The following is a 13,643-nucleotide window of genomic DNA, read 5'->3' as shown; positions in this document are numbered from 1 at the left end:
TTTTTTCTATTAAGGCACATGGAGAGCTTATGAAGACCCCATGGTGGTCTTTTTTTGGTTTTGGCTGCGTTGGTCTTCGTTGCTGTGCGCTGGCTTTCTCTGGTTGCCGCGAGCAGGGGCTACTCTTTGTTGTGGTGTGTGGGCTTCTCATTGCGGTGGCTTGTCTTTGCTGTGGAGCACAGGCTCTAGGCACGTGGGCTTCAGTAGTTGTAGCACACGGGCTCAGTGGTTGTGGCATGTGGGCTCTAGAGCACAGGCTCAGTAGTTGTGGCACATGGGTTTAGTAGCTCCGCGGCATGTGGGATTCCCGGAAAAGGGCTCGAACCCATGTCCCCTGCATTGGCAGGTGGATTCTTAACCACTGCACCACCAGGGAAGCCCCTCCATGGTGGTCTTATTTTTCAAATCTTCCTGTTAAATTTCAGGCTGACCTGCCAGTCTTCTGCTTGCTCCAACCGTGATTGCATCCTGAGATTGATTGAGCTGCTGGTCTTCCCTTGTTTGTTTGCCACTTAGATGGCTCATGTTACAATGTTGCTGGTTGTGGAGGTTTATCATGCTCTGCTCCAAATCAAGTCAACCCCTCTGGCAGTGAACATTATGATTTTCTCACCTTTTCCCACCTTGGTAGAACTACTTTATGGATTGAGCTGGGAGCTAGGGGGTGGTGAAAGGCTAGGCAAGAATGTCACACAGACTCCCACTTATTCATACCTGAAGTTCAGTATCTTTTTACGAATAACCACTTGTCAGCGTAGTGTATGCCTTTGGTTGATTTTCAGAGCCCTGAATGGGTTGGTTTTGACAATTGTATCCAATTTTATCATGGCTTTTTGGGGAGAGAAACTGCTGAACTACTCACTCCACCATACTAGAAGTCCCACCTCTGCATTGGTCATTTTTATTAGCTCCTCAGCTGATTCTGATGGCAAGTCAGGGTTGAGAATCACTGAGATAGCGTATGATTACAGGAGGATGAATCTTGATTTCACTTCATTCAGTAAGTTTATTGAACACTATCAGGCAGTGCACACAGTACTGAGTATACAAAGGTAACTTAGGCCATCCCCCTCCTTGAATAGTCATAGGCGACGGGAAAGATAGAGAGGGAAACCAATAATACAATATAACCGTAGGCATATAGGGATGGGTGTCTACAACCGATCATTTTTTCTGAAACATGCTGATAGGTTGTCATAATTTTTTTAGTAAGTAATATAGCCATTAAGTAGATCCATACTTAACATAAGTGTGAATAAAGTTACTCATCCTGGGGAACTAGGACAACATAACTTTAAAGAACTAGCATTTTACTTCATGTAAGTTTAATGAGTTTTTTAATGCTTTATTTTTAATTGGACTGTGATGTGAATAAATCAATTGATGTGAATAAATTCAGGAATAGCAAATCAACATCAGAGTCATTATGGGCAGTGTGACATGGTGTTGTGGTTTCCAAAGTGGCGAATCCGTGAAGGCAAGCCATGGAAGTGTAGGAAAAAATATGAGCACTTCTGTATTTTTTTAAAAGTCAAATTTGGCCCATAAAATTTTTCTGTTGATGGAATATTTCATAAAGTGAGAATAGTTATACAGCAGTATATGTGTAGAATTTATAAGTAAACAGGTGGCATGCCCCCAATATTTTTGGATTGAGAGGACTCAGTCACAAAAGTTAGAGACTACTGCTGTAGTGGAAAGAGCACTAACCTAGGTGGATGCTAGTCCTAGCTCACCTACCAACTTGCTGTATGAACCTGGGCAAGTTACAAAGATATTCCAGGTCTTCCACATCTATAAACTGAGTGTGGTATAAATATCCCTGAGATCTCTTCCAGTTCTGTGCTTCTATAATTAGTTTTGTTCTTGCTATTCCTGTTAAGAATAATTGTGAAGTTGTAAGAGCAGAAGGTTATGTTGTTTTTTTTGTTGTTGTTGCTGTTCAGTATTTGAACTGGATGGAGGTGCAAGTCTATTTCTGAGTCCCTGGAACATTTCCAGAAGGAGCTGTCTGTACCTGGGCTACATCCCTTCTCTGTGGTGCTGCTGGTCATAGGTGTGATGATGTCATACACACCATGATATTTCTTTAAATTCTGCTAACTTTAGGCATATTAGGAGGACATACCACAATTACTAGCAGAGTACAGGTAGATGTACTTAGACACAGTTACAGACACATGGGTGCACCCATGCACACACAAATCAATCCTTACCTATAGCTTAGTTTCCCTGCCTTCATAAATTGAAGTTCAGAAAGATTCAAGACATAAAGAACATTAAATTTAGGGTTTTTAAATTTTTTTAATTTATTTTTGGGTGCGTTGAGTCTTCGTTGCCACATGTAGGCTTTCTCTAGTTGCTGTGAGTGGCGGCTACTCTTCGTTGCAATGCACGGGCTTCTCAATGCGGTGGCTTATCTTGTTGCGGAGCCACCGAGTGCATGGGCTTCAGCGGTTGCAGCACGTGGGCTCAGTAGTTGTGGCGCGCCGGCTCTAGAGCACAGGCTCAGTAGTTGTGGCGCACGGGTTTAGTTGCTCTGCGGCATGTGGGATCTTCCTGGACCAGGGGTTGAGGCCATGTCCCCTGCATTGACAGGCGGATTCTTAACCATTCTTAACCACTGCACCACCACGGAAGTCCCGTTAAATATAGTTTTAATAGTTAAAAGACCCACATTGATCCATACATGTCAAGTTAAGTGTCTACTCAGAAACTGACTTATAAGACAGAGTATTATTTTCAAAATTTAGATAGAACTAAAAGCCCAAGAGGTTAGCAAGCCCTTATTTAGCTCTTTGATGTAACTTCAAAGAAATTTAAATTAAAAAAAAGAAATTTAAATTTTACATATTCTATTGAACTTCTCTAAAAACATTATTTGACTTTAAAATTCAATAGAGTAAGATGTTAGACTTCAGTGTTCCCGGGTCATAACAAAATAGACGTGGCTTTCCTTCAAATAATTAGTTACACTGATTATTGCATAGTCAGTTCCTTAAAACTTTGTTTCTCTGATTTAGTTTTGTTTGTTAACTTCAGTAAATGACTTAGCATTACCAAATAGTCTGTTGGCACAGTATTTTAACATCTAATCCTTCACACACTCTTTTTTTGTTAGGATTCAAAAGCTTGAAGAAACTTTAGAGAGCATAACAAGTGTTTGATATTTTCTAAATACTTTGGATTTTCTAAATAATACTATATAATATATGATTTTCTAAATAATACTATATAATATATAAAATCATAATGCTTTTTTTGAAGCTTTTTGTTCCAAATGAAATATTATGTGAAAACTGATGATAGTACCATGAATCTTTACCATAAAGTTTAACTATTAAAAATCATCTGCTGGGGGCTTCCCTGGTGGCGCAGTGGTTGAGAGTCCGCCTGCCGATGCAGGGGACACGGGTTCGTGCCCCGGTCCGGGAAGATCCCACATGCCGCGGAGCGGCTGGGCCCGTGAGCCATGGCCGCTGAGCCTGCACGTCCGGAGCCTGTGCTCCGCAATGGGAGAGGCCACAGCAGTGAGAGGCCCGCGTACCGAAAAAAAAAAAAAAAAAATCATCTGCTGTGATTTACTTGTGAGAATGGAATAATCACATTCTGGCACATTCTATGTAATAAGTGAATCATTTTAAAGGTTTATCTTAAAGGGAAAATGACAGAAAAAAAGGAACGACAGTACAAGAAAAAGAATGACAAATCACAGCTGTTTTGATATAAATAAACATTGAAAATATGAGCTCATGAGAATATGACTGCAGATAGTAGAATGAAAGTAAAAAGAGCAAAAACAAAAACAGGAGAAAAATTAGAAAATGGAAATGTTCTATAAATAGAAAAAAATGAAACAGACTCTATAATTAATTTTATTTTGTATAGTAATGGAATTAAAGGAGTAAAGGAAAATACCACTTTAAACTTAGACCTGTATTAGCACAGCCTGTACTTTGTAACCTGCTAGGGGTATAGAATGCAATCATTTTGCTGCTGCCTGGAACAGCCAGCCAGGAACAAATTTCACTAAGCCTTCCAATTGGTAACCAATCCACAAGTTTGATTTCAAGGTTCTAACCTTTGGCATTAATGCTGATCATAGAATAAGAGCTAGATATTCACCCTGGGGGAGGGGGTAGTTAGTGGGAGAGGAAAAGGTTTGCCATTTCTGTGCTACAACTCCACTCCAGGAATTAAAGACAGTAGCCTACCCTATACTCTCAGGCTACGTTTGCACCCCCTGTACTTCCTAGAAGCCCTGCAGGTCTGTGTTACTTGCTTAGCAGGGGATAAGATTATTTGCATTATTATGTATCCATTTTGTACTCTGTATATGTGCTGTCTTCTTTTGATTTAGGTAATCTCTTTGCTTTTGCTAATGCTTTTTAAAGACTGGAAACAATCAAGGTTTGGACACTTTGGAAGGTTTTGCTGTTTTAACTGGGCAGCTGGCTTTTTCCATGCCACACCACTCACATGCTTCACTTTCTCTTCAAATTTTCTCTACACCAGGGACTTTTTAATATTAACTTTTAATTTTAGAATCAGTTCAAGTCTGTAGAAAAATGACAAGGATAGTACAGAGAGTTCCTGTACGGCTTCCTATTGTGACTATCTTTCATTACAATGTAGATGAGAGGCTTTTAGCCTGAGCCCATGGATTGTTCAGAGTCCATGAACTTTTGAAATTTATGCCAAATTCTATACATTTGAAAGAAGATGCACTTCGTTTCATTCAAGAACTATATAGATTAAGGTTGTCCTTTTAATTTCATCAATTCTTTTCTCTAGGTGCAATCTCTACTGTCATGTTTTCCACTCTGCTGACACATTTTTTGGTTTATTAGAACAATAACTACCTCCAAGTGTACACTCGCACCAGTGTGCATGGGTGGGTGGATTTTTGTGTGCAACAGCACTAGAAAAGTGTTCTTTATCAAACCTGTAATTTTCTGAGTCACTCGACGCTGTGTGTTCACAGAAAGTATATTAACTCTATTGTTTGATGAACCCAGTGTCCTTTCAGATGGAGTCTGTCTATACTACATAAAGGCCTCAAGTTGAACCTAGAGGCCCTGCATCAGAATTGCCTGGGCTCCCAATACAGAAAATCTGCTTTTGTATCAATCCCCTGAAAGCATTTGGATACACAACGTATCCAAACTGTTTATGTAGACCACCTAAATTTCCAACATTAACTTAACAGCAAAGGGTATTTGGAACTATTACCAAAGCACTGCCACTTTCCCTCGAAATTTTAAGGGGGAAAAAGCCATGAAATTTGACATAAATACACTACCATGTGTAAAATAGATAGCTAGTGGGAACCTGCTGTATAGCACAGGGAGCTCAGCTCGGTGCTCTGTGATGGGCTACCTGGGTGGGATGGTGGGATGGCGGGGGGAGGTCCAAGAGGGAGGGGATGTGTGTATGCATATGGCTGATTCACTTCACTGTGCGGCAGAAACTAACACAGCATTGTAAAGCAGTTATACTGCAATTTTTAAAAATTGCTATAGATTTATTTTTCTCTTGTGTCTAGATAGAGTGCATTATGTGAGGTCATTCTCACGCTAGCTCTAAAGATAAAAGATGATTATAACATTAGCCGTCTAGGTTTCTGTAAAACGTCCTCAAACTTAAAAATTCCTTTTATAAGCATTTTTTAAAATTATAGACTAACATTAGGGTGTTTTTTTTCAGACTTACAGATTCCAGTCTGATGTTAGAAGATTATTCATCCAAGTTGAGCCCCCAAACAAAGAGAGCCAAGAAAAGCCTTCTCTCTGGAGAGAAGAAAGAAAATCTGCCAAGTGACTACATGGTGCCCATTTTCTCAGGACGGTATGTACGGATTTTCTCCCTGGATCTGATTATTAGAAAGTGGAGAGTAAATGTTGTCAGGTAGTAATAACAATAGCAGCTGTCATTTATTGAGCACTTACTATGTACTGGTTGAGAAAGGTCTGTGGAACCTCAGAACCATGCACAGAGGGAGATGTGTTCATTGTAAAACTGTTTGCCATCACATAGGATGGCTATATGACAAAAGAGGATGATCAGCAACTTATTTCTAATTATGTAACTAGTTGAAATTAGAAGCTGAGTATTGGATGCTAGTTTTTCGACTCTATATATAGTCACTATGTTTAGAGTAGAAAGAAAGGTTAAAACTATAAAATATTGGGTGAACTAAAAGAAAAAAATCAGATGATATGTTTAGGTAGATTGGTTGCCAGTGTGGTTTTAATTATTATTCATTATGAAGAAAAAAAAGTCTTAGATAACGTAGACTAAAAGAATTGCACCATAATAATGCCTGGCTTATGTTTGTTAAATATAAAATAGATTTACATGAGGTAAAGTTCAAACAAAATAATCACTAAATCACCAGTCTGTGTAATGCCAAATTTGTTTATAATATAAACATTTTTTTGAATGATAATATATACAAAGGAATCTTGAAAGGAGACTTGTCCAAGACACCAACTTAAAGTTTAACAGGAACTTTCTGAGTCTTCCCTGTTTATTTTCCTTTGAATGGAGAATTATTCACAGAGCTAAGATGGTTCAGAATGAGGTCATCTTCTCCAGGCAAGTGCTCTCAGGAAAATCAGTAGGCAATAATGCGGGTGTAATTTTGGGTGGCCTACTTCTGTTTCCCTCCATTTTTTCTTTCCACTGCTTTCTGATGGTTCCTTTCTGAATTGTTTTGGAGGCTAATGTCATAATTGCTCTGAACCTACTTAGGAAGGTAAGGGGGTAAACAATATTCTACTTTTAGCTTTTCATTTTATACCTTTGACTTTTTTTTTTTTTTTTGCCGTACGCGGGCCTCTCACTGTTGTGGCATCTCCCGTTGCGGAGCACAGGCTCCAGACACACAGGCTCAGCGGCCATGGCTCACGGACCCAGCCACTCTGCGGCATGTGGGATCTTCCCGGATGGGTCACGAACCCATGTCCCCTACATCGGCAGGCGGACTCTCAACCACTGCGCCGCCAGGGAAGCCCTCTTTGACTTTTTTTTTATATCTGATTTTTTAAAGTGAACTTTCCAGACAAGCATACTTACATTGTTAAGTATGCTTGCCCAGAATCAACCTCATCACAGTTGGTTTAATGACACTCATATTCCTTTTAGGAGATGGCTAGGTTAGAGAAGTGAGATATTTTATTTTCTTCTTTTTTTCCCACTCTGTTTTTTAAAAAATCATTTAAAAATCATGTCAGCTTAGCATTAACCTACATGGCATGCCTCTCTACCTGTGTGGGCGTGAAGTGAAGCTGCTCACTCACCATCTTCTCCCTGCCTTTTCCCCACCAAACCATTTTGTCCCCTCCAGGCCAGTCTCAAGAAATGATAATTTAGGGCTTCCCTGGTGGTGCAGTGGTTGAGAATCTGCCTGCCAATGCAGGGGACATGGGTTCGATCCCTGGTCTGGGAAGATCCCATGTGCTGCAGAGCAACTAAGCCCGTGTGCCACAAGTACTGAGCCTGCGCTCTAGAACCCGTGAGCCACAACTACTGAGCCCGTGACCTGCAACTACTGAAGCCTACGTGCCAAAGCCTGTGCTCTGCAACAAGAGAAGCTACCGCAGTAAGAAATCCATGCACCACAACAAAGAGTAGCCCCCACTCACGGCAACTAGAGAAAGACCACACACAGCAACAAAGACCCAACACAGCCAAAAATAAATAAATAAAATAAATATTAAAAAAAATAAATGGTAATTTACAAAATAAACTGTGATAAAAGAAAATGTGAATAAAAATTTTATCTTCTAGGTTTTATTTCTAGCTGACCTTCATTTTTTATATGGAGCCATCTCCTATATTCTGTTACTATGAAAATAACACTGCATAATGGTATTGACAGTATTAACAATCTAAGAGGATGGGAAAATAATGAACATTTGCTGAGTACCTATTGTTTGCTGGGAATCACTCTAGGTGCATTATATAAACTAGCTTGCTAAGTCCTCCATCCAGCCCTGGAGAGATATTAATATGTCAATTTTTGGACAAGGAAATCTAAGCTCAGTGACTTGCTGAAAGTCACATGGCTGGTAGTGGATGAGCTGAGAGTGCCCCTAGGATTGGCAAATGCAATCGTAGTATATTTCTGGAGAATACGGTTTCTTCTGGATGGCACTTGAAAATTCCACTTCTTTTTTTTTTTTTTAAGTTTAAAAAAAAATTTTTTTTTATTGCGGTACACGGGCCTCTTACTGTTGTGGCCTCTCCCGTTGCGGAGGACAGGCTCCGGAAGCGCAGGCTCAGCGGCCATGGATCATGGGCCCAGCCGCTCCGCGGCATGTGGGATCTTCCTGGACTGGAGCACGAACCCATATCCCCTGCATCAGCAGGCGGACTCTCAACCACTGCACCACCAGGGAAGCCCTGGAAAGGTTTTAAATTTATTTTAAATTTGCAGTAGTGTGTTTTTGATGTTAATATCATATTCTTGCTCTTGTACCCAAATTATAGCAGGGTTACAACTGACATGCACTTATATTTACTTAAAGGCAAATGTGCCTGCTGTCCTGGGTCAAAAATATATTTTTAAGTGTACTTGAGTTTTTTTTTTTTTTTTTTTGCGGTACGCGGGCCTCTCACTGCTATGGCCTCTCCCGTTGCGGAACACAGGCTCCGGAAGCGCAGGCTCAGAGGCCATGGCTCACGGGCCCAGCCACTCCGCGGCATGTAGGATCTTCCCAGACCGGGGCACGAACCCGTGTACCCTGCATCGGCAGGCGGACTCGCAACCACTGCGCCACCAGGGAAGCCCTACTTGAGTTTTCCTGTGAAATAATTACAGTTTTTTTCCCCAAGGTTTACCTTATTTGCAAATGGAAAAGGCAGGGGAACCATGACTCCATTCTGCCCTCTAGAGCTATGTTAGCACATCCACTGTTAAAGGGTATGTGAACTTCACTTAGAGTTGTCTCAACTTGGGGCCGGACTAGCATTGAATATAATCCATTACTATACATATTGAATCATATTACAAACCTCATTTCAAATCTCTATATTGTATATTAGCCTCTATAGAGAATTCCAAGTAGATTCTCATTATGTTTGTTTTGTATTCACTTATTAATTCATGCACTTCCTATCTCATTCAAAAAGAAAAGTTAGAGGTAATTATGTCAGGACACTAAGCTAAAAATGTTCCATCTTCCTTTTTCTCCCCCTAAATTATAGCAGATAACTTCCTTGGTAGAGACTACTTATTAATATTTGGAGAGATAGAGAGAAGGGAAAAGAAATTAAAATTTACTCACTAAGTTGAGTAAAACGCAAGGTGGACTAATTTGTCTACCAGATGTTTTAGTAATATTCCATGAGAAATTCCAAACTTGTGCAAATGTTGTGTCCTACTCGTCAGCAAACTATATGGATTCAGGTGCCAGGGACTTGTAAACACAATGGCAGTGTTTGCTTGAAGTTTGAAGTCATTTTTCTTATAAGAAAAACAAATGTACAATTCTGCCTTAAGAGGTCTTGGGAGACTCAATTTCAAGAGAATCTTCAATATAATCAACATACTCCTCACTGAAACATGTAATAGGATTGACAATAAAGGTATTGAAGGAGCTTTAAAATAATCCAAATATTTTAAACAATATTACTAAATCACAGCACAAATTCAATCATAAACTACTATATTAGGCACAGCACTTTGGGATGTAGCCACTCACTTGCCCTCATCATCATCAATTATGAGTAAAAACAAGTCACTTTTGTCAGCATCGACACTTCAGCTGTGAGTTTGATCATTTCTTTACAACAGGGCTGTGTGTAAACACAAAGTAAGGCTGTCATGTTAAATATGTATACACACACACAACCTTTATTATCATGGAAAGGAAACCCACTAGGCTTAAGGGTCTCACGTAAATTTACAACTGATTTCTGCGTGCAGCACGTCTGGGCAATGCATTACATCATCTGAGTTACAGAATCCAGATCAAGCACATGGTCGAAAATCAGAATCACAGCCGCACAACTGTCTGTCATTTCACAATATCGTCTTTTCTGGAAGGAAGTCGTAACTTAATCTTTTTTTATAGACTAAATCATATTTAAACACACTAAGGAAACCAAAGAAATGACGTTGGGCAAGTTATCTAACTTCTCCGTGTCTTGTTGCCGTATATCTAAAGTAGAGAGGGTACAGTCTACTTCAAAGGGTTGTTGTGGGGAAAAATGAGACAATGTATGTAAAAAGCACTTGTCAAGGCACCACAGCCGGAATAGGTAGTATTATTGTGGTTATCATTGTTGGTTAAGGTGAAGATCACTGCCATGTGTGAAGAGTTAGCTCCTATTTACCAGGTCTTTCTATGTCAGGTTTTCTTTGGGCACAGTGTACAGCATCTGAGGTCAGGCACTTTGAACTTGGTAAAATTGGGCTATCTCATCACTGTCATCCGCAATATCCATATTTCGCTGTTATTATATTTTAGCCAAGTGCATGTCAGTGGAATTACAGACACGGAAGAAGAAAGAATTAAAGAAGCTGCTGCTTACATAGCCCAGAGGAATCTCCTTGCTAGAGAGGAAGGAGTCACGGCAGCCAAGCAGTCCACAGTATCCAAACAGTCCACATCCATGCTTCGCCAGGAGGAAGGTTTTGAGAAGTCGAGGAAAGTTGCAATTCGAGAAAAGGCAGAACACCTGTCACTGAAAAAAACGGTAAAAAAAAAAAAAAGACAATTTAATATAACTTACAAAAGTAGAAATGCTACCACTATATATAAAGTAGATAACTAGTAAGGACCTACTGTATAGCACAGGGAACCCTGCTCAATACTCTGTAATGGCCTATATGGGAATAGAATCTAAAAAAGAGTGGGTATATGTATATGTATAACTGATTCACTTTGCTGTACAGCAGAAACTAACACAACAGTGTAAATCAACTGTACTCCAATAAATATTAATTTTAAAAAGTAGAAATGCATGTAACATTGTGTATATGTGTGTTAATATAGATTAATTAGCTTCAAATGAAGAAATATGTGGTCTTGCGGAGAAACAAAAGGAAAAAGACATCAAAATGTATAGGTCAAAGAAAGACACACTTAATATTTAAATTCTGTGAAATTTTAGGTTCTATAGAAATTAAAGTTCTTGAAGAAGCTTAAGAAATCCACCTTAGAGAAGTAAAATATGTTGCTCAGGCTTACAATGTTAAAAATTAAGTGATGTGTTTGTTTTCAAAAGGGGTGAGGGGAATTCGTTTGAAATGAATGCAAAAGTAAGGCTCCAAATGAAAAAAATGATCATTTTGATTTCTACATTACATTTTGGTAGCACATGTTACTTTGATTTCATAATGTGTTGATTTTTTTTTCAGTTAGAAGAAACTGAGGCATATCATAAAAAGTTGAATGAAGATAGTCTTCTCCATGCTCCTGAATTTGTCATTAAACCTCGTTCCCACACTGTTTGGGAGAAAGAAAATGTAAAATTACACTGCTCTGTAGCCGGCTGGCCAGAACCTCGTCTCACATGGTATGCTATCGTTATGAAAATTTCTCATAGAATCGATTACTCAAAGTTAATTTTACCTCTTGTGAAAACATGTGACATTGTGAATATGCAAAAGTCAGTGAAAGCATCTACAAATTTGAATAGATTTTTTAAATAGTGAAGAAAGAATACATGTATGGAAGGAAAGTAGAGTCTTGCATCCATTACGATTTATTATGATACTTTATAATCCTATTATACAAATGGATCTTTATCTTATATAAAGTGTTAAAATTTAGTCAGCATATTTATTTGGTATCATTTTGTGATGAGAAGCGATACTGCCTTTTTAAAAGTAATTAAGACCCAGAGGGCTCCATCTCTACTCCTCACATGAGCTGAGGTCTTAATGTGTTTTCTAAAGCCAAAAAATAGAGGGAGCTGTTACGACTATGGGGCCTGAAGAAATTTTTGTTCCATAACGAATAAGCTCCCCTTTTTTCCGTCCATTATATATCCTATTGCAATTGTCAATGACTTTGTGATCCCTAAACTCATAACTCTCCCATCATACGGCAAGAATGTCTGCCACAGAGAGCAGAAGTCTGAAGAGGATTGTGAGCCAGTTTTAAAAGGCGTTTTCCGTCTTCTTCTCCGACAGGGGTATTTTGCATGCAGTTCCCTTATCCTCGGGAGTGGTGGTAAATATGCCCTATGTCACAGTATAAACACTTCATAGAATAGCACTGTCACCCAAAGAGCGCCTGTCTCTTCCTCTCTTTTCTGTTATTTCTAATGTTCTTTGGACACCTGGCTAGCATAATGGAGGTGGCTGACAAGATAAACTGCTAGCTAAGGTTATTCTTAAGGAGCAGGTGGTGAGTTGTGTTTTTTAAAAATTCACCTGTGATATCAATCTGCCTGTGGTAATATTGGATTTACTTACAGTTTTTCTTGTATGTAAACTCTTTCCAGGGTTCTTGAGTTTGAAAACCAAAGAATGAAACCAAAGCCAGCTCTATATTACCAAGGCAAATAATTTATAGTAAACAAAGATGAGAAATGTAGGAACATATTTAGATGAAAATGAAGTTTAAAAAATCAATTTCCAAGCTTTAAAAGTATAAGAGTATACTATAGTAAGTTAGGAATCAGTCCATCTTTGCCCACCTTTCTCTCTACCTATAGAGTTGCACAAATTGACCTATCAAAGGGACATTTCCTCTTAAAAAACTGATTATTTCCCACCTCAGAAAAAATCCAAACTTTCCTATAGAAATACGTAAAGAATAACAAATTTTTAGCTCCAAGAAATATTACTTGAGATTCACTTTGTTATAAAGCAGAAACTAACACACCATTGTAAAACAATTATACTCCAGTAAAGATGTTTAAAAAAAAAATTACTTGATGAGTAAAAAAAATTCTCATCTTTCATTAATTAAAATGTACTACCAATAAACGAATCATTGGAGTCCTTAAGTAGATATATGTATTACACAGTGTCCTATCTCTGTTTTCCTGATTTTTAAACATCAGAGTTAAAGATGATTTTCAAAAGAATCCAAAGTAATCTCTAGGAGGTAAATATTAATTCCTTAAGCATTTATTTATTCCGTTAAATACTCAGCAACTAGAATACAAACATGCCATGTACCACTGATGGTGTTACTAAGCCAGAGTAATAGGGTTCTACAAAGGCAGAGCTCTAATTCTGTTAGAGATTAAACTCCTTACATAGTGCTTTGTGGGCTGAAAAAGGAGTGATTTAAAAACAAACAAAAATAAGCAAATGAGTAAATATGTTGATGTTAAAAAAATAAAAACAAACAAAAAAGATTAAAACGCCACAGAAAAAATATGAGATGACTAAATTGTCATCCCGTAAAACTCCTGTCAAATTGGAAAGTAGAAATACTGTCAGTTTTTGGGTTTTTTTTTTTGGCTGCGTTGGGTCTCCGTTGCTGCATGCGGGCTTTCTCTAGTTGTGGCGAGCAGGGGCTACTCTTCGTTGCAGTGCGCGGCCTTCTCATTGCGGTGGCTTCTCTTGTTGCAGAGCTCGGGTTCTAGGCACATGGGCTTCAGTAGTTGTGGCACACGGGATCAGTAGTTGTGGCTCACGGGTTGTAGAGCGCAGGCTCAGTAGTTGTGGCACACGG

General features: G+C 38.9%; 1 protein-coding gene across 2 annotated transcripts in view; it reads left to right on the top strand.

Moving 5' to 3' along the window:
* Positions 1-13,643, top strand: part of MYOM1 (myomesin 1) — a 138,844-nt gene that overhangs the window by 15,322 nt on the left and 109,879 nt on the right. For both annotated transcript variants that reach the window (XM_065889262.1, XM_065889261.1), the window contains exons 2-4: positions 5,707-5,847; positions 10,476-10,704; positions 11,369-11,526. In XM_065889262.1, the coding sequence (XP_065745334.1) occupies positions 5,707-5,847; positions 10,476-10,704; positions 11,369-11,526 (528 nt within the window). The remainder of the gene's footprint in view (positions 1-5,706; positions 5,848-10,475; positions 10,705-11,368; positions 11,527-13,643) is intronic.

The sequence above is a fragment of the Phocoena phocoena genome, chromosome 13 (genome assembly GCF_963924675.1).
Source record: "Phocoena phocoena chromosome 13, mPhoPho1.1, whole genome shotgun sequence".
In the NCBI taxonomy this organism is placed as follows: Eukaryota; Metazoa; Chordata; class Mammalia; order Artiodactyla; family Phocoenidae; genus Phocoena; species Phocoena phocoena.
The sequence above is the reverse complement of the archived record's forward strand: the minus strand, read 5'-3'. Positions and strand labels throughout refer to the sequence as shown.